At 39.1% G+C, this 27,163-nt stretch overlaps 2 protein-coding genes across 3 annotated transcripts; both read left to right on the top strand.

The window, feature by feature from the left end:
• The first annotated feature begins 2,947 nt into the window (after nucleotides 1-2,947).
• On the top strand, nucleotides 2,948-6,077 carry LOC126597110 (cyanate hydratase). 2 transcript variants are annotated; one of them, XM_050263881.1, is made up of 5 exons: nucleotides 2,948-3,447; nucleotides 3,770-3,841; nucleotides 4,063-4,171; nucleotides 5,602-5,666; nucleotides 5,827-6,077. In XM_050263881.1, exons 1-4 carry the CDS (start codon nucleotides 3,179-3,181, stop codon nucleotides 5,638-5,640), a joined length of 489 nt encoding a protein of 162 aa, XP_050119838.1. In that variant the 5' UTR covers nucleotides 2,948-3,178; the 3' UTR covers nucleotides 5,641-5,666; nucleotides 5,827-6,077. The 2 variants fall into 2 exon arrangements, with proteins under 2 accessions (XP_050119838.1, XP_050119837.1); XM_050263880.1 differs by having other exon boundaries at nucleotides 2,950-3,447; nucleotides 5,824-6,077.
• Nucleotides 6,078-23,506: 17,429 nt separating this feature from the next.
• LOC126597155 (multiple organellar RNA editing factor 2, chloroplastic-like) lies at nucleotides 23,507-26,100 on the top strand. Its single transcript, XM_050263921.1, has 4 exons — nucleotides 23,507-24,003; nucleotides 24,311-24,408; nucleotides 24,549-24,614; nucleotides 25,746-26,100. Exons 1-4 carry the CDS (start codon nucleotides 23,570-23,572, stop codon nucleotides 25,886-25,888), a joined length of 741 nt encoding a protein of 246 aa, XP_050119878.1. The 5' UTR covers nucleotides 23,507-23,569; the 3' UTR covers nucleotides 25,889-26,100.
• The last annotated feature ends 1,063 nt before the right edge of the window (nucleotides 26,101-27,163 follow it).

Below are 27,163 nucleotides of genomic sequence, written 5' to 3'. Positions count from 1 at the left end.
CTCAACATTCATGAAATACAACGAATAGTTTTTCTCTCTCTCTCAGCTCGATTCTCTCTCTTTCTTCTTCCTTCTTTCTGCATTCTAAATCTTTCTTCTTCAAGGTTTTTTTTCTTCTTCAAGGTTTCTGCAATCTTAACAGAGATCAGTGATTACATCAGGTGATTTCTCAAGCCAAACTAATTGTTGCTCCAAATACAATCACAATCTTGCTAATCTGTGAGCCACCTTATTTGCATATGCCTCCCATTTAGTGCAAGTGAGCTTTATATGAGGAATTGTATGCAAAAAATACCAAGCATCATTTACCACATGCCCCAACGGAGAAGTATCATTCACTCCACTGCCTCCAAATTTAACACAGCAAGGACCAGTTGGGCGTTGGGCATCACCTCTAAATTCCACCGACCTTGTAGACACTTCCCGTGCAAATATCACTGTTATTCTCGCTACTTCCATCTTAACCTGCAGTGGCGATGAAATCCAACCATCTTCGATGTCTTCGCAGCCACAAACGTTTCCGTTTCATTTATTACTACACTTATTCCCCCTACACAATCGTGCTCCTCCCAGGCCCCATCAAAAATTGCATTTCAACCAGCCATCCAATCCTTTTTGTCTTAAGGGACATGCATTATGTTATTCAACAAATTTACAATTCTTCATGAATGGCTAGTTTTAATAGAATGGGTATTAATTACTTGAAGAGACACATCAACCATTATAAATGAAGAAAGTTAGGTTTTACTATAAAATTACTGAACAATATTTTGTAATGTGAGATTTACTCTCAAGAGACTTGTTGACATGTGGCAAATTCTCAAACCTACGTGGACAATACGAATCGGGTCATATGGAGCACGTTTGATCGTTAGACTTCAACCTTCACATGTGGACTAACTTGCTTAAATACCAAGATAAAAATTGATATTTCATCGTAAAAATAATTTACAATATGGCATGCATCTCTAATGTTATGGAGTCAAATGTTAAAATAGGCCCACTGAACAAATTTTTGATCATCAAATTTTTTTTTCTCCAACCATGTAGTGCTAAAGTTAGCACCTTAGCTATATTAAATATCAAACAACTATTTTAGCCTCAATTTTGTTGTTACTTTTTTCAAATTTTATGTTGTTAATTTAATTTTACAAATATTTTAACATAAAAAAAAAAATTTCAACACAAAGTATGGAAAATCACATAGATTTTGTTTGATTAAAACAACAATGTGCTTCCACGCTCCATCCTATTGTCAATATAAGTGTACTAGATTGGACAGAGGCCCACTTTGCTATTGTTTTTTTACACAACTGCCACTACCAACGTTGCCGTCACAACCACAACCACAACCACAGTCGCCATGACTCGTTGTCGCCGCCCCTCCATCATGTTTTACCTCTAAGCCCAACCACCACACCATTTTATTGGCACCACCACCATCACAACTATTGCCCTCACCACGTTTGTTGTCGTCATCGCGCACTCTATCATGTCCATTTTTGTCACTATATGCAATTATATCACTTTTACATTAAGATTTATCAAATGCTCAATTGATTTATTTTTTAGCTGATTATTCTCAAAGTACAGTAAAAACAATTTTTTTTTTTTAAACACAACAATCTCAAATTGGCCCTCAATCTCCATAACATCTTAAGCCATTAACTAATGGGTTGAAGGGGATTGGATCGGGTTAGTCCTTATAGTTTGGGTCAAACTTCAAACTACAAACTGAGTTTCTTTGATTCATAATAATATTTTTTTTGACAAACAAATCGAGCATCTTCAAGAGATTTGTAAACCTCCTAAAAAGTTAGTTTAAAGAGTCAAACCCATGAAAATCATCTTCAAGAGACTCTTTAAACGAGTTTATATTTTAGCATAGTGAATAGTTGCTTTTAGTTTATAGAGGATGAGAGACAAACTAAACAAAAGCTAAATGTTAAAAAAATAGTAGAAAGACCACATTTTGTAAGCGACATCTAAACCATCTCTCTCATAGAGGTGGAACTTACTTTTGCCCACCTCTATGAGAGAGATGGTTTAAATGTTGTTCACAAAATGTGGTCTCTCTAGAATAGTCGTAAATAAATAATTTATCTTTCTTTCCAAAATTTGGGTAATTAATAAAATATTGAGTATTGTTAATTTAAAATGTATAGCTAAAATAGTTTTCTCGGAGGTGCTTTAACAATGTTTTATCATATGAAAACTGAAAACTAAAACAATTAACGAACAACCAAAGAAAGTAGCTCTCAATTACAGAAAAATGTAAAAATATAAAAACCGAAAATTGAAAACAAATAGTTATCAACAGCATCTCCAAGACACTCTAAAAAACTTATGGTAGCTATTTTAGCAAAAAAAAGGAACAAAACCTTGCTCCAAGAGACTCTATAAACGAATCCCTCAATTAACATTGCGAAAAGTCACTCTATAAACTAATAGAGGAGGAGAGAGAATAAGCATCTCCAAGAGAAACTCTATATTTTTGTTAAACTAAACAGTGGTCAAAAACTATTTTAGCTACTCAGTTTAACTTTTATCTCCAAAAACACTATATTTTAACAAACTTTGAATATTTTATTATTAACAACTCAAACACAACCCAGTTATTTTTAAACAACCTTCTCTCTCTTCCTTTTCTCCTTGCTCAAGGGTCCACCTTTGAGTTTTATTGTTTTTTCAATATTTAGCAAGTAAATAGTTGCTCTCTAAATTTAAAGAGTGATTATTCATTTTGTTATAATATAAACCCTTGTACATCATCTTTTGGAGATGAATTTTTTTAAAATAGAGTTTTGGTTGTGTTACCCATATGTAGCAATGCTCTTTAACATTTGCTAAACTGTTGAAGAATTATTAAAACTCTCCAACTATTCACTCTCTCTCCTCTTAAAACATGCTCTTGTTGGAGATGCTGACAAGACTTCAAACTTGATAGACCGTCAAATGTTCCAAAGTGGGGTGGAGACGAATGGAATTCAATTGAATTGAACACTAATTCCGCTTTTAATTATTGAAGCAAACCTTTAGCAGCCTCTTCTTATTCAAAGAAATCCCAATAAAGCGAAACTTATCCAAACAAAACCCAACATTCACTGGATTTGTATGCGCCTACAAACTGACACACAGACCGACAGAGGGACTGAGAGAGAATCCCAAAACTGAACAAATGGCAGAGAAGAAAGCAAGCATAACCCACCAGCTTCAGGCCGCGAAGCACAAGTCCGGCAAGTCCTACAGCCAGCTTGCCAAGGAGACGGGCCTCACCAACGTTTATGTTGCCCAGCTTCTCAGGCGCCAAGCTCAGCTCAAGCCTGAGACTGCCCCTAAGTTGCAGGCTGCCCTGCCCGACCTGCCCCAAGAACTCATTCAGGAGATGATGATTCCACCCTTGAGGTCCTACGATCCTAATTTGATCCAGGACCCCACTATTTACAGGTAGGTCTTCTCAATTTCTTCCCCTTAATTAACTTTTTTCTCATGAGTTTAGATTCTAGCCCCTTAGCATTATGGTTTAGTAGTATTTCTCTTGACTTGTGAGTGAAAGGTGTAAGGTTTGAATCTCGTAGACGGTGAGTTCGAACCAATTTATTCCCCATTGTTGCAATATATTTTTGCTGCAATAGTCACATCTATTACCTTCATGATTCACGAAAATCTTGATGTTAAGAAGTCAAACGAGCTTTCTCTGATTGTTTCATCAAAGTTACTTATCCTTCTAGCTGGTATTCCTTTCATTTGCTGATTTTCAATTCTGCAGGTTGAATGAGGCAGTTATGCATTTTGGTGAAAGCATCAAGGAGATTGTCAATGAGGAATTTGGTGATGGAATGTAAGTTTGTGTTTTGTGTATTGATTTTAATAAAATGCTACTGAAATTGCAACGAATTTTGACATACTGGTAGTTGATGATTGTCACTGAGATTGTTATGTGATAGTTGTATGATTGGTGGCTGAGAAAACTGTTGTAAAATTTGTATGCAACTATGTGTTATTCAATTTACCTGGCTAGAGAAATTTATAATACCTTTAAACATTCTCGTTTTATGATAGTATGTCAGCTATAGACTTCTACTGTTCAGTCGACAAAGTTAAAGGTGTGGATGGCAAGGATCGGGTAGTCCTGACATTTGATGGGAAATATTTACCTCATTCTGAGCAGGTCAGTTGCTATTCCTGCCTTATTCTGATAGTAACTTGTAAAAAATAGAAATTGAACAGAAAAGTTAATCTAAAAATCTGCAGTGAATTAGTAAGATATTTCAGCAGCAGAATTTATATTCAACTTTTTATAGTTCTTCATGATTGAAAATGATCAACTCTAATCTTTAGATTTAACAAAGAGCAACATTAAACTAACGCGTGCAAGTTTGACGTATCTTAGTTGGCACAATATTCAGCTCATGTGACAGATTGACTGTTCTTTTCTTCTTCTTTTTTTCCATAAGGTGAGTTAAAAGTTAGAAATGATACACCAACAGCCTAGGTTAGATGATATGCTGACCTTCATTTATTCTATTTGGAAAAATTCAAGGCCTGCTAGTAAGGCTGGTCCTGTTTAAAATGTAGTACGTATTTGTCTTGTCAAAGGCATGTATATTTCTAGATCAAGTCACTGAGAGTCTAGGCCTACAGTTCTATCCTCTGTTTGGAATCTGGGTGACAATTTGGGCCACAACTGGAGTTGATTTCCAATAATCTGGATGAGTTTACAAGTTAGCTCATGCTATGGAAGGTGCTACCTTTTGTACTTCATGATTGTTGGAGTGGACACTTGATGTCCCTTCTAGGACAATACTTATAGTTGAAAAGCTTTACCAAATCGATCGTCTACATCCTAAGTGTTAATATAGTACCTAAGTGCCTCGGACAGTGGTTTTTTTATAAATCTTCAAATTGTGCTTTGTGGCCTCGTTTGGTATTGAGCATTGGATTGGACTGGATAAGATACTATTGTCAAGGTATGTTGAAGGTGGAAATGAAAAATTGTGACCAACTTGGAGTTAGGAAATGGATTACTCAAGAAGAAATCTTATCCATTCCAATCCTCCCCAAAATGGTAGGATTAGAAAGAGAAGTTCCTTCATGTCTAATGCTCATCCGTCAATATGCCTTGAATTTAGAGGGTTCTTCACTCTAATCCAACCCTCTAGCAAACAAAGCATATGTGTCTAATTTACGACTCTTCTTGACTATGAAGCCCTTCAAACTGAAAGCATAAATTAAAAAAGACCGGCAAAATCCCATTGACATCGTTAATTGATTCTAGAAGATGCAGTTTTGGAGAGCTTATTTTCTATTCCTTTCTTACTCTTTCTTTCAGTTAGGGCACTTTTATAAACCTTGAAATATAGAAGGGCATTATTATAGTACACCAATATAGTTTGGTTGGGGAGACAACGCCAGTATCACAAGTGCATAGAATCAGAGTTGTTGAAGAACCTTGAATAAGTATATTCATCCTATACATCTCCTTGCGCATGGAAATACTGCATAGTGCATGTTAATCAGTCCGAGCCACGTTATTTAGTTCAGTTAATATCCTTTTCTTTTGCTTTATTTATGCGTACATTGTTTCATTCCTATTTACAGAAGTCAGAGCACATGGTTTCAAGGTTGCGTTTGGAATGATAATGCACAGCCTCAAGCTGAAGCAGGTGATCCATACTTTATGTTTCCTTTATCAATAAAGTCCTTGCATCTCCCTCTAGTTGTCAGTGCCGCCTGGCCTTTTTACACAAAATTTCATTCAGTTGAAATCGTTCGTAATCCTTTGCTTTAATGTTGCTTAAAATCTTCACTTTTGATGGACAGAAGCCGGAGCAAATGGTTTCGAGAATGCAAGGGAAATAATATGCCGCATACACAGGCAGGTGTTGTAACTTAAGTGTCTTTATCAATAAACTCCTTGTATTGTATGCCATATAGGGGTTTGTGCTGCCTGGCATTGTTAAACAAAATCTTAGAAGTATCGTGTTGTAAGAAAGTGTGAGCACAACCTCAATCTGAGACAAGTGTTGTCAACGTTGTTCCCTGGATCAATAATTTTGTGTGCATTTCCGTTCATAGTTCGGAGAGCTTCCCGACTTTGTTAACAGGATCTTAATTAGTCAATTAGTTCTCCCCTTCAAAAAAAAAAAAAATTAGTCAATTAGTTGTGTGGTACTTGCATTTCGAATATGAAAAGGGCAGGTAGCTATTTGCGAAGTAGTGCATTTGTACTTCCAGACTCCTCAAGTTTCTTCATCTTGCTTGCCTTCTCTTTGGGTTTAAGACCCTTGTCGCATGGATGGTTTCATTCGAATGCAGAGTATTGCTTGCTTGCCAAGTGTTGGGCATTTTAAGGAGTTAACAATCCTTTTTCTGGACTCTTAAAGGTTGTTACTCAGATTTGAAAGAGAATACGACATATTTCATTCATGAAAGGGAGAGAGACAAGATTTAATACAAATGAAGAACGTGATCATGTTTGAGCTAGATTTGTCCCTCGCACAGCTTCCTTGGGTTATTGCCTGTCGGGCAAGGTTTGCTGTTTGGTGTGCTGCAATATGAGTTTGCTGTTAGTTTGAATGGTGCCTTTGTTAGGCCTTGAGGTTCACAATCAAAGCTAACATGGATCTGGACATGTCAATGTTATCTTTGTATAACAGATTGTTCTTTTGTTATTATGAATTGGGTTGATTACTTGCGCCACAAGTTACTTAGACTTCTTAATTTTATTGGATTGTTACAGATTAGTTAAGTCTATATAAAGTTTTTTTTCTTGCCTTGTAAACAAGGACTTTTACTCATAATATTGTATGTTCAAAATCAAGGGGGTTCAAGGTCATTCCAACCATTTCTTTGATTACAATTAACTTTAAAGAAGCATGGTTCATTAGTTTAGCTAAATTTGATCATAGATGAAACTTTGAACGAAAAGCAGTTGAATACTGATTTAAAACATAATGGAAGATACATTAAACAACAGATCTACTTTATATAACTGCAAACAAAAGAGACTTGGTCAAGGTTCATCCTCTTGCAACCACTTCTCCTTGTATTTTATAATGGTTGTAATCTTTGGAGAATGAGATGTAAATATGATTTACTAAAGGGAATTGATACTACAACATTAGGGGAAGGTAGCAGAGCTTCTAAAATAGACAAAAGATGACTTTCTATGAAGGATTTATGACTAAAAAAGGGTAAGAGTCTGGACAAAATGAAGCTTTCTAGTTTCTTGCTTGAGAGGAAAGTTGGATGTCATTTGATTAATTGGTTGAGTGTCCTTGTCTCTGGTGTCCTTTGCTGCTTTTATAGACCTCTTAGCCCGACTGTTCAAGCTTTGCCTTCTGGTGATGGCCCTCGGAGGATAGTGAGTCACCAATTATTTACTTATCCCTGCCCTTGAAAAGTGCTTTTTGCTAGAGGTGAGCTGCCCTCTATCGCCCATCACTTCTCACATAGGCTTGTTGCCTATTCCTTGCAAAAATGGTTTTTAATTCTTCCTGGGCCGTCGATTTGCCCGAGCCCAATCTTCTCTTTGCTTTTTGTGTTCTTGGGCCTTCATCCTCACTAAGCCCAATATTAAATATTCACCAAACTGACCTTAATATGATGATACTTATAAGTGAGAGGCTTAGGTTTGAATTTCATGAATGGTGAGTTCGAGACCAATTTTCTCCCAACTTCTTTGTGTAGATATATTGTTATATTAGAATGATGAACCACAATAGAAGAATATTTAAAAATTTAATGGCACCAAAACTTTACAAAGTTAATAAATATTATTCATATCAACAATTCATAATTCACAAAACACAAACACATAACTAACAAATTTAGCTCACCAAACCCATTCCGGTTATTAATTTAACAATTTAGAACTGAAAGATTAAAACACTCTTATTAAGACACTTGGTCAAACGATTCAAATTCACAAAAAAATTCCAATTAATTATTTATATTCACGGTTCGGTTCGGCTCCAAGCGGTTCCGTCAACATGAAAACCGGAATCAGAACTAGTATGAACAGTTCGGTCCGATTCTTAAACTTATGTTGACTTTTTTTTGTCAACACGGTTTTTATAGTTTATTTTGTCGCAATTTAATTCAGTTTCACGGTTCCACGGTTTTTATGCCCAACCCTAATCCGAACCGTCTATTTTTCAAGTTGCACCTCATAAATCATCCCTGCAAAATATTAGCTAAATTGGAAATGTTTAAGACATCTAATTGGGTTCAAAGAAATTAACGAATACTTTGTTATATATGAAACAATGAAATTTTATCTTGATAATTAAATAGGCAAATGACTTTCGGATTGAATTGAATTTTTGTAAGGATGATCTATGAATCGAGACTTACAAAATAGACAATTTGGATCGTTGAAGTTTGATATAGAGTGAGCCCCACACCTAAGGGCTTGTATATATATAATTAATTAATTTTGTATGTACCATACTTAGGGCCTTCGTATTTAGACCTCGTATAAATACTCGGAGGACTCAAATGTAATTATGTAATAAATGAATGGGCAAATATGTAATAAGTGAGGAGTTCTTATTCTATAAAATGACTCATCACTCTCCTCATTAGGGGAGGGCAAGGCTTAGGCCATGGGAAGAAAGAAAATAGGCTAGAGAGCACATTGCCTCTAGTCTTCTTGTATATTCACCATTCAGAGTGAAACAATATCAACATCAGTGTGGACGTAGCCTAAACATTGGAGTGAACCACGATACATCTTGTGTTCTTTACATTCTTGCAGATTCACGGTCGGATTTACGTTGTTCCAAGACTTCCCGGTTTTGTGCATCAACATTTGGCGCCGTCTGTGGGAATTGACACGAAAAGCTATGTCGGTTCTCTTTCATTTTTTTCATCTCACCACCGTGAATCTGCGCAACCGAAGAACCCAAAACCTCCCTCTTTGGGCTTTTTTCAGAAAACCTTTCATTTCATTTCCTCCGAAGAGATGGCTATGTCCAACCTTCTCTCTAAACCACCACCACTTCATCCTCACTAAACACATCAAACCCAGAAGTTGCTTTCGCCAAAGCTTCCATCTTTCTTCTTACTTTCTCACTTTTCCCTGCAAAACCCACAAACTAAAGCTCTCATCTTTCTACATCTTCTACAGAGTTTTGGGTGAGGGGCAGACTTGTAAAATGGAGAGAAACAGGCTTTAAATAAAGACGTGACGATGGGTTTGTCGCTGGGGAGGTCGGGGGCGAAGAGTCCGGCACGGAGCCGGTCCCCAATGTTGAATGTATTGAGGCAGAGGAGGAACCACCACGTGGCGCAGCCAGAGCCACTGATGGTTCCGAGATCCGGGAGCTTGAGGCTACTCGAGGCGCTGTCGCCGCTGAATGAGGTCCCAGATGGGACGGACGGTGAAGATTCGAGGATAGAGGGGAAGTGCGGCCACTGGAAGAAGTTGAGCAGCAGCAGGACAGTTAATGGCGAATGAAGATAAACACCAACAAATGGCGATCCAGATATCTCCGGCAGATGCCAATATAACCACTCCAGGGAAGGAGCAGCAGGTCGTTGGGTTGGCATTTTTCTCCAAATCATGATGCTTATCCTCTCTTTCGTCCTTGGCCATGTCTTTCGCCGCCACAAATTCTATTATCTTCATGAGGCCAGCGCTTCTCTTTTAATTGGTTTAATTGGTTAGGTTGGTTTTATCCTGAGCAATGGCACCACCACGACAGGGAACGCGAGCTGGACCGAGATCGAGAACACAAGAGGGAGCACAACCACAGGCACGTACCTAGAGAGAACCAGTGCACTTCGGCTCTGGTCAGGCACATCAAAGCCCATGTGCGTCTCGTCTGGTCCTTGGTGAGGAGATTTGATCAACCGCAGAAGTACAAGCCGTTCACGTCTCGTCGTCCCTGGTAGTCCCGTTATGCCCAAGATTTCCACCTCCATCAGGTGCAATAAAGGCAAGCACACCAGAAGATGCCCTTTCATTTTGTCGGCACCAAACGTATCCACTTTCCAAATAATTGATTATTTTCTCGACACCAACTGTTCATCTTGTCCACCAACAATTTAAGGCTATTAAAGAAAGCACAAATTGTAGTGTGGGAGAATATTATGGAGCCTTGGGGGTGGACTTGTGGACCATGCAGCAGAAAGCAATTGTTTGTGGAGGGGCGGTAGTGCTGGTCTTAGTAAGCTGGGGAGCCTTAAGGAATTAAAGGGAGGCTTAGTCATAAAGAATTTGAGGCATGTGGTGTCAGAATCAAATGTTGGTACACCTTTCAAGGACAAACATCATCTCCATTCGTTGGAATTACGAAAAAAAAAAAGAATAAGCAAAAGCAGAAAGCAAAAGTAGAAAAAAATAGGAAAATAATGAAAAAGGAAAAGATGTCTGGAGATGGAGAAAAGCCGAGGAGGAAGTGGAAAGCATGGCACACCCATACCCACTATCATTGATGAATATTTTATTAAGTTGTATTCTACAAACTGGAGCAATTATTGTATAGTTATAATGATGTGTATTCATAAATAAATAAAGAAGGCAGTATGCCAAAAAAACAAAAAAAGGGCAAAATGTCGGCAAGCCCAAAATAGTGGGCTAGAATGTTATTTGGAGGGTGAAGGCCAATATGCCCAAAAGAGCCAGGCCCTATGGTTTCAAACTCCAATTTTCATCCCTCCACTTAAGGTTCACCCTCTATTATCACTAACCAAGTGATCAAAAGTACGTCCAGTACTCCAAAATTATTCAGCAGCCTGCCACTATTATCACCAACCAGGTGATCAAAAGAACGTCCAGTACTCCAAAATTATTATCACCAACTAGGTGATCAAAAGTACGTCCAGTACTCCAAAATTATACATGAGCATCACTCATGTAAATCATACATAAACATTCATGAGCATCACTCATGTTAACATTCATGAGCATCACTCATATCAACATTCATGAGCATCACTCATGTCAATCAACATAAACATTCATGAGCATCACTCATGTCAATCAGCTTCAAAAGCTTCAGTTACAAAAGCTCCGACTTCAAAGCTTCATTTACAAAAGCTCCAGCTTCAAAGCTTCACTTTCAAAGCTTCATCTACAAAGCTTAAGTACATAGTATACAAAGACTGCATCCGCACAACCGCCACTTCGGCCCATACATGGACTGAATTTCAAGTTTCCAGCCAAAATACTCTCTTGACAGAAAGCTTGGGGGACTACACTATGTACCATATATTGGGCTTCCGTAACTGGGCCTCATGAAAAATACTTGGGGGACTTAGTCCATTATTTATGTACTGAGGAGCGAACCCTTATTCTATAAAAGGGACTCCCTCACTTTCATTAGAGAGCACCCATTATTCATGTATTGAGGAGTGAACCCTTATTTTATAAAAAGGACTCCCTCACCTTCATTAAAGAGAGACTTTTAGCCCATCACTTATGTATTGAGGAGCGAGCTCTTATTCTATAAAAGGAACTCCCTCACCATCATTAGAGAGCATCGCCGTCTGCTAAGCAACCGCCTCACCACTAGCATCACTCATAACCCATCACTTATGTATTGAGGAGCGAGCCCTTATTCTATAAAAGGGACTCCCTCACCATCATTAGAGAGCATCGCCGCCTGCTGAGCAACTGCCTCGCCGCGAACATCACTTCTAACCTATCACCTATGTATTGAGGAGCGAGCCCTTATTCTATAAAAGGGACTCCCTCACCATCATTAGAGAGCATCACCCCCAGTTGAGCAACTGCCTCGCTGCGAGTATCAACTCTAGCCCATCATTTATGTATCGAGGAACGGTACCTTATTTTATAAAAGGGACTCCCTCACCATCATTAAGGAGCGTCGCCGCCTGCTGAGCAACCGCATCGCCAAGAGCATCAACTCTAGCCCATCATTTAAGTATTGAGAAGCGAGCCATTATTCTATAAAAGGGACTCCCTCACCATCATTAGAAAGCATCGCCGCCTGCTGAGCAACCGTCTCGCCGCGAGCATCAACTCTAGCTCATCATTTATGTATTGAGGAGCGAGCCCTTATTCTATAAAAAGGACTCCCTCACCTTCAACACCACAAGCCGAGCAGCCTCGCAACATGTGCTACTTCTAGTTGAGCATCATTGCACATTGAGCACCGCCTCATATCGGGTATCAGTTTTAGACGACATCTAGTTACTTCGGCCCACACATCGACTGAATTTCAAGTCTTCAGCCAAAAGACTATCTTGATTGAAGACTTGGGGGACTACTGTTTGTACCATACTTAGGGCCTCCGTATTTAGACCTCGTATAAATACTCGGGGGACTCAAATGTAATTATGTAATAAATTAAGGGGCAAATATGTAATAAGTGAGGAGCCCTTATTCTATAAAAGGACTCATCACTCTCCTCATTAGGGGAGGGCAAGGCTTAGGCCATGGGAAAAGAGAAAATAGGCTAGAGAGCACACTGCCTCTAGCTTTCTTGTATATTCACCATTCAGAGTGAAACAATATCAACATCAGTGTGGACGTAGCCCAAACATTGGGGTGAACCATGATACATCTTGTGTTCTTTACTTTCTTGCAGATTCACGGTCGGATTTACGTTGTTCCAAGACCTCCCGGTTTTGTGCATCAACAAATTAAATTATGAGAGTATTTTTAAACAAAATTTTGAAACCATAACAAAACAATTTTAGATGTTTTAGGAAATTGAAAGAGCCAAATGATCTATGAAGCCATTATTCTAGTTAAACCATTTATGGTACTCTTATTTTTGTTTAATTTTTACAGTCTATTTGTACCATACTTGACCAATCCCGAAACTATTGAGCACCGGTCAACGTTATACCGTTAAGGACCCAGAAGAGTTTCCCTCCACCAGCAAGCCAATTACAGCACGACACGTGTCAACATCAGAAGCCAATCATAGCGCGACACGTGTTAACATCAAAAGCCAATCACAATATGACACGTGTCAATGTCAAAATGAAACTAGAAACTCTCTTCTATAAATAGAGATCATGCTCTCACAATATTTCCTAATGTCATTTGTACTAAATCATTCACTAGTACTCACTAAAGGAGAGCTTGAACCTATGTACTTGTGTAAACCCTTCACAATTAATGAGAACTCCTCTACTCCGTGGACGTAGCCAATCTGGGTGAACCACGTACATCTTGTGTTTGCTTCCATGTCTCTATCCATTGCATACTTATCTACACTAGGGACCTGAGCAATCTAGCGAATGTCACAAACTTAACACTTTCTGTTATACCAAAGTCCTCACCGATTTTGTGCATCAACATTTGGCACCTTCTATGGGAACGACACTTATTCTCACTCTCTTCAGCTTTGCCAAGCTGGTTTCCACCATTCGTACACTCTCTTTTGACCAGGCATCCCTCTCCAACATGGGGAGCGAAGGAAGCCATAACACACAGAATGACACCTCTTTTACACCTAGTGCGAGACAACGAAAGAAGGAATGAAAGAGGGTTGCTTTTCAAGCTAAAGTCGATGAGCTAGAAGCTCAGAACAATAAGATAGCAATGAAGAATGTGGTCTTCCAGGAGCAGTATGAGAAGCTCTTTGAGACGCTCCACAAAATTAGGCGTACTCAAACACGCGAGCTCGTTGCCCTTGTGGACATCAACCATCATCTGGGTTACCCCCAACACGGAGGGTCACCTCCCTCCGACATGGGTATCCCTGATGAGGAGCAAGCTAATCATCAAGACATTGATCAACATGAGACTTCTCTCAACCCAGATGCTTCGACCCGAAGCAGAAGAAGTGGAGGAAGACACCTCATTGCAGAAGGGTTGGAAGGATTGAAAGCCGTTTATCGTGACCTCCGAGGCTTCCTAAAGCAACGTCGAGAGAATTCCTTCCACATATGCTCGAAGATCAATGACCCAAAGGTTTTTGAAAGACTCGCTCCCCTCTCACGACCCAGGCCAGCTGCCAATCTAGAGAATGAATGACAGGTCCTAGAGGAACATGAAGGTACATGGGACTCTGAGGTATTCCGACAGACTCGCCCTAGAAGTCAGTACGACGAGTCCAAGAAAAAACCACACGCCCTTGCTCAAACTTTCCTATTTCCAAAAGGCGATGGAGACTTACGAAAGAAAATTCCAGTGGTACATGACTCCACTCAGGACCCTTTTATCCTACAACTCTTTGAGGAAGTAAACAAGTTGAAGGCCAAACGTTAAGCCAAGATACTTGACTGGAACCAGCCCAGGCCTGTCCCTCTCACAAGAAGGATCCTCAACACCCTTCTTCAAGCGAAGACAAAACAAAAGCTTGGCTTACAACTCTATATTGGAAGGGATGACCCAATTGAACACCTTAACCTCTTTGAGTCCACCATGGCATATCGGATGCACACCAACGAAGAACGATGTCTTCTCTTCCCCTCCACCCTCTCTCGCGGAGCTCTAAACTGGTATTGCCGTCTTCTACCTGAGATAGTAGACTTATTTGAGGAACTAAGGAAACTGTTTGTCTCTCAACACATCTTCCAGACCGATCGTTTGCATTCTGCAGATGACTTGTACACTATTCGCCAGAAGCCGGACGAGTCACTACGTGAGTATGCCGGTCACTTCAGCCATGAGTATTCTCGCTGCGCTGAGGCAGATGACAAGACCACCCTCAAGGCCTTCACGGTAAGCATACGTGATTGTTTATTTAATTACATAATCAATGCCAACACTTGGAAGACTTACTCTGAGGTGATGGCCTACGTGATTGTTTATTTAAGTACATAATCAATGCCAACACTTGGAAGACTTACTCTGAGGTGATGGCACAGGTTTGCAACCACACATCCGCCGAAACAATGACATACCAAAGGAACCCCCATATGGTTAACCCCTATCAACAAGTGGGAAGTGGAAGTCAAGTTTTACCAAGTGAGGAGATATTGGCCATTTAGACACCCATTGCATCATCTCCTGCCTCATTTAGCTACTTGCTAAGTCACAAACGTATTTGTCTCTTGGTAAGAGGAAGGATTTTTACTCTCAACAAACCCATTACAACAAGAGGGATAAAAGTTCGTATCAAGACAACCAGGGGTGAACGTACCGTCGACTATTATGACTATGGGGCCAAGCCTCACTCTTTCAAAGTGGAGGACTAGGTACTGAAGGAAATGCTATTATAAGAAGGTATACATATTACAAGTGTTTTGACTTTCAACCGCTTGAGATCTTTTGTCACACAAGCCATTCGGCAAATATTTAAAGAAGAGGAAATTCAGACAACTTCTTCTGAGTCTTTTGCGTTCCTAGCACTAGAACACTTAGTCTACGCTGACCTACCCTTAGACTCCAACTCAGAGCGTCAACATGCGTACTTTGACACAAAGTATGTGATACTAATGGTTACAACCAACATGGTTCACATATCAAAAGCATGGATCCCTTCATGCATAGCAAAACATTCATAAGCATCACTCATATCAATCAACATAAACATCATACATTCCAACACATTCATACATAAACATTAGACATTCTAACACATTCATACATAAACAACATACATTCCAACACATCCATACATAAGCCAACTGTGCTTCGAAAAGGTTCAACGTACTTTGTGTCTTTGACACTTGCTACAGTGTGCCTCGAAACCTTGCCCTTATTCTCACCAACCAGGTGATGAAATGTGAAGAAAGAACTCATCTTCATGCCACCAACTAGGTGATGAAATGTACAACCCGTACTCTTCTTCATGCCACCAACCAGGTGATGAAATGTACAACCCGTACTCTAATATCATTTGGCAACTTGCCACTCATGCCACCAACTAGGTGAAGAAGGAACTCATCTTCATACCACCAACCAGGTGATGAAATGTACAACCCGTACTCTCCTTCATGCCACCAACCAGGTGATGAAATGTACAACCCATACTCTTCTTCATGCCACCAACCAGGTGAAGAAGGAACTCATCTTCATGCCACCAACCAGATGATGAAATGTACAACCTATACTCTCCTTCATGCCACCAACTAGGTGATGAAATGTACAACCCATACTCTAATATCATTTGGTAACTTGCCATTCATGCCACCAACCAGGTGAAGAAGGAACTCATCTTCGTGCCACTAACCAAGTGATGGAATGTGATGAAAGGTGATAAAGGAACTCACATTCGTACCACCAACCAAGTGATGAAAGCAACTCACCATTCATTCCACCTACCAGAAGACGAGTGGTACAACTTGTACATGTGAACTCCTAGCATTCACAAATAATAAAAAACCATCAAGCTTGACAGCTCAACTAGGGGAGAACTTATGCCCAATAAGAGTTATAGTCACCAACAAAGTCTTATTGCAAGCCAACAACAACTTCAGTGCATGGCATACGAAGATCAAGCTATTCAACCCTCTTGCATCTGCTTCAGACATTTCCTCTCTGTAACAATGCAAACACTACAACTCGTAGAAAGCTTCACACATTCTTGATCAAGACAGTGTGAAGCAAAACCAATTTATGGTGCCAACAAGAGCTTCATCAAAGGAGTTCAACCACAATTCTCAAAAGCTTCACACTCTTGATCAAGACAGTGAGAAGCAAAACCAATTTATGATGCCAACAAGAGCTTCATTAATGGAGTTCAACCACAATTCTCAAAAGCTTCACACACTCTTGATCAAGACAGTGTGAAGCAAAATCAATTTATGGTGCCAACAAGAGATTCATTAATGGAAGACAACCATAATTCTTAAAAGCTTTACACACTTTTGATCAAGACAGTGTGAAGCAAAACCAATTTTTGATGCCAACAAGAGCTTCATCAATGGAGGGTAACCACAATTCTCAAAAGCTTCACACACTCTTGATCAAGACAGTGTGAAGCAAAACCAATTTATGGTGCCAACAAGAGCTTCATCAATGGAGGGCAACCACAATTCTCAAAAGATTCACACATTCTTGATCAAGACAGTGTGAAGCAAAACCAATTTATGGTGCCAACAAGAGCTTCATCAAAATAGGGCAACCCCAATTCTCAAAAGCTTCACACACTCTTGATCAAGACAGTGTGAAGCAAAACCAATTTATGGTGCCAATAAGAGCTTCATCAATAGAGGGCAACCATAATTCTCAAAAGCTTCACACACTCTTGATGAAGACAATGTGAAGCAAAACCAATTTATGGTGCCAACAAGAGCTTCATCAATAGAGGGCAACCATAATTCTCAAAAGCTTCACACACTCTTGATGAAGACAGTGTGAAGTAAAACCAATTTATTGTGCCAACAAAAGCTTCATCAATAGAGGGCAACCACAATTCTCAAAAGCTTCACACACTCTTGATCAAGACAGTGTGAAGCAAAACCAATTTATGGTGCCAACAAGAGCTTCATCAATAGAGGACAACCACAATTCTCAAAAGCTTCACACACTCTTGATCAAGACAGTGTGAAGCAAAACCAATTTATGGTGCCAACAAGAGCTTCATCAATAAAGGGCAACCACAATTCTCAAAAGCTTCACATACTCTTGATCTAGACAGTGTGAAACAAAACCAATTTATGGTGCCAACAAAAGCCTCATTAAAGGAGTTCAACCACAATTCTCAAAAGCTTCATACACTCTTGATCAAGACAGTGTGAAGCAAAGCCAATTTATAGTGCCAACAAAAAACTTCATCAATGAAGGGCAACTACAACTCGCATAAAGCTTCACACACTCTTGATCAAGACTGTTCGAAGCAAATTCAATTTATATGGTTCATCCAAACCTTCGACTACTACAAAGTGTGGGTTGCATCACAATCTCTTGCTCAACAGTGTGGAAGCAAAATTTGTATATGTTGTTTCTCCCACATTTTCAAATTTCTGGTTTCCCAAAAAAAAAACAAACAAAAAAAAAGGGAAATTCAACAAAGCTTCATCAATGGAGGACAACTACAAATTCTCAAGAGTTTCATAGTGTGAAGCAAAATTAATTCATGGTACCCAACAAAATATTCAACTCCAAAGCTTCATCAACAAAAGCTTCATCAATGGAGGACCACTACAAATTCTCAAAAACTTCACACTATCTTGATCAAGATAATGTGAAGCAAAATCAATTCATGGTACCCAACAAAAGCTTCACCAACAAAAGCTTCAACTCCAAAGCTTCACCAACAAAAGCTTCGTCAATGGAGGACAACTACAAATTCTCAAAAGCTTCACACTATCTTGATCAAGATAGTGTGAAGCAAAATCAATTTATGGTACCCAACAAAAACTTCAACTCCAAAGTTTCACCTACAAAGCTTCAACTCCAAAGCTTCAACTACAAAAGCTTCACCCACAATAGCTTCACCTACAAAAGCTTCACCCATAAAAGCTTCACCAACAAAAGCTTCACCCACCACAAAAGCTTCACCTACAAAAGCTTCACTTCACCCATAAAAGCTTCACCAACAAAAGCTTCACCCACCACAAAAGCTTCACCTACAAAAGCTTCACCCATAAAAGCTTCACTAACAAAAGCTTCACCCACAAAAGCTTTCCCCACCATAAAAGCTTCACCCACAAAAGCTTCACCAACAAAAACTTCAACTCCAAAGGTTCACCTACAAAAGCTTCACCTACAAAGCTTCAACTCCAAAGCTTCACCTACAAAAGCTTCACCCACAATAGCTTCACCTACAAAAGTTTCACCCATAAAAGCTTCACCAACAAAAGCTTCACCCACAAAAACTTCACCCATCACAAAAGCTTCACCTACAAAAGCTTCACCCATAAAAGCTTCACCAACAAAAGCTTCACCCACAAAAGCTTTCCCCACCATAAAAGTTTCACCCACAAAAGCTTCCCCCGCCACAAAAGTTTCACCCACAAAAGCTTCACCTACAAAGCTTCAACACAAAAACTTCACACTATCTTGATCAAGATACTGTGAAGCAAAATCAATTCATGGTACCCAACAAAGCTTCACCTACAAAGCTTCAACACAAAAACTTCACCTACAAAGTTTTAATATATATATATATATATTTTTTTTTTTTTTGGAAATTCGAAAATTCAAAATTTCGGAAATTCAAAAAAAAAATCAAAAAAAAAATTTTTTTAAAAAAATTTCGAAAAAAAAATTGCATAGGCCTCATCTTCTTTGGGCCTAACAACTTTCATAACAAATATATATGAAGAAGGAGTTTTGGGCTACCACTTAGAAATGAAATGCTTCATTCGTCAACTCTCTCAACCGGAGACTCGGGGGACTCCTACCATATGTTACTGCACCTTGATAATCGGAAGTCTCACGACCACTCAGTGACTTGGATTTTTCAAGTCTCCAAACGAAAAGTTTTCCTCACTCAGGAAATTAAGGGAGCACTACCTCAACCTACATGTTTCACTCACAAAGTTTCAACAAAAAGAAAAATTCAAAAAACTTAGTGAAGAAGGCCTTGGTGTATTTAACATAATACGTTGAAATAAAGCAAAGCTTGTTTATTGATATCTCTGATAAGTTACAAATATGTACATATACATGAATCAAAATAAACAAACAAGAGGGAGCCTTCATAAAGGTTGTTCAGGAGAAGTCTCAGCAGTCGGCAGAGCCCCAGAATGATGAGGCACCAGAGGGTGATTATTCGGAGCCTCAATATTAGGCAGAACCCCAGAATGAGGAGGCACCGAAGGTTGATCATTTGGAGCTTCATTACGCGATACAGCCCCAAAAGACGAAAGCAATAAATGCCTTTGGAACAAACCCACAAACCTCTGATGATCAAGTAAAATCTGACCATCAGATTCCTGCAGCTGGTCGAGCTTCCTCTTCATATTTGTAGCATAGTTATGTGCGAGCTTGTGCAACTGTTTATTCTCATGCTTGAGCCATCTGGTCTCCTGTTTGAGACTTATCACTTAAACTACCAATGATTCAACTTGGCGAGTTCGAGCAAATAGGCGTTGGACCATATTAAACACATAACCTGCACACTGAACACTGAGAGCCAGAGAATCCTTAACAGCCAACTCATCAAACCGTTTGGAAAGTAGTCTGTTATCTTTGGGAGTAAGAAGGTTCCTGGCCACCACCGCATCGGTCATATCATTCTTCATCACAGAGTCCCTAACGGTAAGAATACCAGTAAGGGATAAGAAGGATGGGCGCCATATGTTGTCTTGAGAAGGCATGGCTACCTCTTCACCAAAGTTCAAGTCAAAATGACAGTTGGATGGGCCAGACATTCTCAAAAATAATGAAGGAAAAATGAGGTGCAATAAATCTCTGAAGTAAGGGGAAAATTCCTACAAGCAATAACTTTCTGAATGTACTTCTTGCACATAATTGGTGCCCTTATAAAAGAAAGGGTAACAGGGCCGTTGGTTCAAAAATCAAAGAGGCATCACTCTTCGGATTCCGAAGATGCACCACTTTCTACACGCAACATCAGCTCATCGGGTACCACAGATAACTTTGCCAAAGATCTCTGACAAAGTTTAGACACATAAATTTTAAAGGTCCAGCTACCCTACTATTACCCACAAGGGTAAAGGAACAACACAACTGCTTGATAACTAGAAAGTCCTAATGTGTGTTAACCTCCGTGCTCCGTGGCAAGGCAGACTGGCAAAAATGCCTAACCTTTACTCACATTCGAGAAAACACTCCCAACAAGATTGCTTGCTCAAAAATCGAAGAGGCACCGCTCTTCGAATCTCGAGAGCCAGAGTCCCAACAAGATTACTTTCTCAAAAATCAAAGAGACACTGCTCTCCGAATCTCAAGAGTCAGACTCCCAATATGATTGCTTTCTCAAAAATCGAAGAGGCACCGCTCTCCGAATCTTGAGAGCCAGACTCCCAACAGGATTACGCGCTTAAAAATCGAAGAGGCACCGCCCTCCGAATCTCGAGAGCCAGACTCCTAACAGTATTACTTTCTCAAAAATCGAAGAGACACTACTCTCCGAATCTCAAGAGTCAGACTCCCAACAAGATTGCTTTCTCAAAAATCGAAGAGGCACCGTTCTCTAAATCTCAAGAGCCAGATCCCTGACAGGATTGCTTGTTCGAAAATCGAAGAGGCACCGCTCTCCGAACTTCGAGAGCCAGATTTCCTTGGATAAAGCTTGTTTGCAATCTTCACACGCAACATCAGCTTTCCAGATACCGCATACCACTTTTTCAAACTGCTCTAACAAAGTTAAAACACGTGAAGCTTGCAGCTCCCACTACATTGCTATGACCAAGAAAGGTAAAGAAATAGCATTACTACTTGTTGTTAGGGAGACTCTTATATATGTCGACCTCCATCCTCCACAGCCAGGCAGACCTGCAAATAAAAAAAAATGCTCAACTTTTCTTCCCATCCGAGAGGGCACTCTCAACAGAATCTTTCGAAATACTCAGCTTCTTTTCCTCTCGATAATACCTCTACAAACAAGCCACACCAGAGTAAGAGTATCTCATATCATCAGGGTTAAAAGCAAAAGTATCTCATATCATGCTTTTTCCCTGTCTTTTTCTTTGGCCTTGTTCTTACCTACAAGATAAGGAGAATGAGAGGAATCAGTCAGTACTTGGAATCAAGATTCAAATCATGAACTGATTGCCTAGAACGCCTTACCTGATTACTTACCTGGCATTGCTCTCGAGTACTCATCTTCAACATCTTATGCTTCCAAAGAAGATACCACATCTGCCTGAGGAACAGATAGGGCAAGTGAAAAGTATACAAGGAAGCACGTGAAGACAAGCGTAACAGAACACGTGCCGATACATCCACAACTTTGTCAACAGCAAAAGTATCCCATATCATCAGGGTCGAACGTACTCTAGATTTGATGGACTTGTTTTGACCCTCAAATTCTTGAGTCGGCCTTATACTCTGGAGGAAACCAGAAAACCCTCCAACCCAGTTCAAGAATAAGCATGTGGAAAGTTACTTCTTCAAAAGCAAAAGTATCTCATATCATCTCTTCTCCATTTGCTTCTCATTATCCTTGTTGTTGTTTACGACACAAGGAGAAGGAGAACAATCAACCGGAAACTGAAGTCAAACTTCCAATCCAGGTTGCTTTCTTGGAAGTCTGATTGCTTACTTTGTTTGTTACCTCCTTCGGCAAATCTCCTAGCTCGGCGACTTCGGGGACTCTTACTATAGGGTTTGTATCGCACTTGACCAAGCCCGAAACTATAAGTAAGCTTCAAGTGAAATTGATACATTACCTTGTGCATCTTTATCGATTAAAGATACCACCCCTGGATGGAGGAAAAATACTTCCAGAGGAGATGCCACATCTACATATGAGACAGATAAGGCAAGAAAAAATGATACCACACTTCGGTACTTAGAAGTTTTGTGATTACTCAATGGCTTGGATCTTGCAAGTCCCCAACCGAGGAGCTTCCCTCACTCGGGAACTCAGGGGAGCACTGTTTGTACCATACTTGACTAATCCCAAAACTACTGAGCATTTGTCAACGTTATACCATCAAAACTTATATCAATGTTATTGACTATAGTGCATGATTTATATAGCTAATTATAATATAATGTAGCTCATTATATATATATTATGTTCTTTATCGGACAAAACTTAGATCAATGTTATTGACTATAGTGCATGGTTTATATAGCTAATTATAATGTAATGTAGCTCATTATGTATATATTATGTTAATACTTTACATTATGGTTTAAATAACCCAATAATACTATCTTCTAAACAGTTTTTGTAACCCAAGAATACTTAGCAAATATTATATTACCTTCATTTGGTAACAGTTAAAAATATCGTCTGTAAACTATTATTTCAATTATTGGAATGGTATAAGGACTTAAAAAAATTAAAATACGGAAATGTGTAATGAATGTACCTATAACGGTGTTTAATTGTAAAAAAAAAAACAAAAATTATGACAATTTTTTTATTTATTTTCAAGTTGTTAAAAAATATGTAGACGGGTGAAAAGGGGTAAATGGTAAAAAAAAAAGATAAACAGGTTAAAAATGGTAAATGGGTAAACGGGTATTAAACGGTTACGGTTAAATGGGTATGCGGTTATGGGTATGGTTAACCGTTTATAAACGGTTATGGGTATGAGTATAACCGTTTAGGCAATTACCCAAGGGGTAAACGGTTATGCGGGTATGAGCATAAACGGTTATGGGTAAATAACCGTAGTTACTCGCCCGCCATAACCGTTGCCCATCCATAGATACGAGAGATGGCGTGTTAAGAATGAACCCCACATTGATGAAAGGAACGACTTTACATGGACTTATAAGAGAATGCGTTGCTACTCATATTTAGCTTCGATGTGCATAATCATATAAAGCATGAACATTGATCATGGATTCTGAAAATATTGTTTATGGACAATCCTATTACATAACCATCTGACTGCACACACGATAGAAATGAAGCGATAGAGAAGTGGGCCTTATTTTGAAAAAAAAATCGATTTCAAGCCCAGAAAGTAGCCCAATACCAGTTGTAGTGGCCCAACCCAAAAGACCTAATCAAAAACTCGAAGATAAATGCTCGGTCACCCCTATCTCCCACTCTAAACCCTCATCTCATTTCCTCACTCTCACTCCACCCCCAGTCTCCCAAAAATGGTTCAAACCCTAATCCGAGCTATTGCCACGGCCACGGCCACCACCACCGCAACCGCTCGCCACCCCACAATCTCTCTCCTCGTACCCAAACGCCTCTTCTCCACTTCCAAACTCACCAATCCCCCTTCCATCTCATCCCTCATGCTTGGCCGTCGGTCCCTCGCCCCTCTCTCCCACGCCGTCCGATTCCCTACCCCTACCACCCGCTATATTCCGATCCGCTGCCGGGTCAACCGATCTGGCGGTTCTTACTCGCCCCTCAACTCGGGTTCGAACTTCAGCGACCGTCCACCCACTGAAATGGCCCCGCTTTTTCCTGGTTGTGACTACGAGCACTGGCTCATCGTCATGGATAAGCCCGGCGGCGAGGGTGCTACAAAGCAGCAGATGATCGATTGTTATGTTCAAACCCTGGCCAAGGTCGTCGGGAGGTAATGGGTTCTTTGATTTATTGTTTGGTTGCTGGGAAAATGAAGGAAAATAACTGGAAAAAGAAAATTAACGTTTCTGATATATCTGAATTATATTTATAGTGTATTTTCTACAGGGATTTCTATTTTTAGGAGATTTTAGCTTATATATTCCTAGCTATTGTTCTTGGTGGTGTGACGAATGACGTTGATAGATATGTCTGCTTAATTGTGAATCAAGATATGTATATAATTGAATGGTTGATTTTGTTTAGTATCTTCGGAATTTGTTTACGCTAAAGTTTTGTTGCTTGTTGTGGTGTGCCAGCGAGGAAGAAGCAAAGAAGAAGATATACAATGTCTCTTGTGAGAGGTATTTTGGTTTTGGTTGTGAGATTGATGAGGAGACCTCGAATAAGCTTGAAGGTTTGTGCTATTAAATTGAAACTGTGTTATAGTTTCTGTGTGATTATTAGATTATACATACTGTTTATGCATGTTTGTGAGCTCATGAGTGCATGTCTCCTTGTATCATTTGACTTTATGAATTATTTTCTTGTTATCAGGCTTGCCCGGTGTTCTTTTTGTTCTTCCGGATTCGTATGTTGATCCTGAGTACAAAGACTACGGTGGTAAGTGTTTAAGGATTTAAAGTGTAAGCACTAGTGTGAATTAGATCTCGTGTGTTCTTATTTTAATCAGCGTGGTCTTTTCAATAAAGCGGCATATTTGCGCTAGAGAAGACTTTTGTTCATGTGTGTACTTGTCTTAGTGGAGCACATAAATTAGAGATACTGCCAGTTCACCATATGTGTATCTTAGCATGTACTACGGTTCACTGGAATTCTTTTTAAAATTCTTAGTCCGTCTTGGAGAAGTTAAATAGCCCTTGCAGGCATTATTTAACTTTGAATGCTTATGGACTTCTTATACTTTGTGGAGATGCGGATCAGTAGAGATGAAGCATGCTATATGAAATTTCAGTGTTTTGCAATTTTTATGCACATTCATCTTTCTTTGGGTTTTTTTATTTTATTTTATGAAGTTGCTCCGATGAATTGATTATTGACTAACATTAGATTTTCAAAAATTCTTTTTGACAGTTTGTCCAATTAACATATATATTTATTTTCTTTAAACTCCCAGTCTATCTTGGCAAAGCTAATAGCCCTCAGTTGGCAATGTCTAGTTTTGAATGCTAATGGACTTATAATGAGTCACTCCATCCTGTTCTGTTGCTTCTTGAATGTTGTGGAGTTTCGGAATCATTGGAGTTGATACATTTGATGACCTTTATCATTAAAAAGATAACCTTGCTGACAGTTCTTTTGATTAAACCAATATTTTTCTTTTATAATAACTTCCAGTCCATCTTGGCAAAGCTAATAGCCTTCAGTGGCGATGATTTGCTTTGAATGCTAATGGACTCATAATGATCCACTCCATCCTGTTCTGTTGCTTCTTTATGTTGTGGAGTTACGGAATCATTGGAGTCGATACATTTGGTGACAAGTTGTCATTTGATATTTCAACCACCTTAGGCTTTTAACTCATATTTGATGCCATATTCTCTCGTCTACTCTGTGTTGCTTTCAATTTGCTAACTTTGATTTATGCTTTTTCTGCTTATTGGCTTCCCTCCGTTCCAAGTTCACCCCTGTTTTAAATGGATGCTTGTTCTTAAATTTGTTAATTATCTCGATTATTTTCAAATTTCTAAATGCAACCTATCCTCGTAACTCATGTAACTTTCTGCAATGCAGCTGAGTTGTATGTGAATGGAGAAATTGTTCAAAGATCACCTGAGAGGCAGAGGAGGGTGGAGCCGCAGCCCTCGAGAGCTCAGGACAGACCAAGATACAATGACAGAACCCGTTATGTGCGCCGAAGGGAAAATGTCCGTTGAAATAAACGGAAGGCTAGCAATGTAAATATCTTGGTGAAAAGGCGATTATGCCAAAGTTTGCTTAGTAGCTGGACGTTTTTTTTTATCATTGTCTGTTGTTAAACCCTTGAGTTCGTGATGAACCTTCAAGGCTATAAACTATTCTAAACCTTGAACAGTATTAGTTGTTTTGTGCAATTTCAGACTATTTATTAAGGTTTTTTTAATTAGCACTCCACATAATGTTGAATGTATATCATATTAAAATTTAATATTAAATAACTTGTGTTCCTTACTGTGGAATGACAATTTCGACCTTATTAGGTTCTAAATACACCCCAAATCACTTAATGTATTATTTATCTTCTTTAACTATCAAAACCCTTTCCACCTTCCATTGTTGAACAAAATCCTAACTAACGAAACTACAAAAAGTTGTTGAGAAAAATTATTTTTGACAAATGGAACACGAATTCGATGTTTCAGAAGTTTTACATGAGGTAAACCAAAAGTGTGCGATAATCATTTAGAGAATGCATCCCAAGAAAATGACAAGTATTGACGGATATTATATATTGAAATAGAACCAAAGAATCTTGTCTTTTCCAACCATATATACTAGTTAAATTGGGAACACAATGGCACAATAACACACCTAAAAAAGATGACAAAAGTAGATTTCCAATTAGAATTATGAAATCTTTGTTAATAGAAAAATGACACACAAGCTTAGACATATGAAAGTGGATGCACTTTATAGAAGGTGATCCTCCCTACTGGATAAAGAGCCTTTAAGATATTTACAGGTCCAGACACCTTATAATTTACCCACAAATTTGGAGATAGGATTCGATCTCATTTTCTGCCCCATGAAAAGCAGCAACTCTGCAAAATTTATGTCTAAAAACAAAAACAAAAAACAAAAAAAAAGAAATGAGATATAAAAACTAGTGTTTGTATGAAAATGTGGGGTGTATAAAGAATGTGGGGGTGTATGTAGAAAATGTAAGGTGTATGTTGAGAATGTAGGGTGTGAGAATATTATGAGGAAGTATATGGGGTGCATTTAGATAATTTTTCATTGAAAAAGCAAATGTGGGGTGTATTAAGTGTGAGGTTTATTCAACAATTTGTGGGGTGTTAATATAATAAGCCTTTATTAATCTTCTCAGCCCATTTTCTTCCTTATGGTGTTTGGATGATTCAATTTGTTTACAGTTCTCTTCCCCTTGTTAAGGCTCATCAAGGCTGCAACAAGGCCTCTCCTAGGGGAGATAGGATCCTCGCTGGACCCTC

Source organism: Malus sylvestris, chromosome 13, assembly GCF_916048215.2.
Source record: "Malus sylvestris chromosome 13, drMalSylv7.2, whole genome shotgun sequence".
Taxonomy (NCBI): Eukaryota; Viridiplantae; Streptophyta; class Magnoliopsida; order Rosales; family Rosaceae; genus Malus; species Malus sylvestris.
This window is presented reverse-complemented; position numbering and strand designations above follow the sequence as displayed.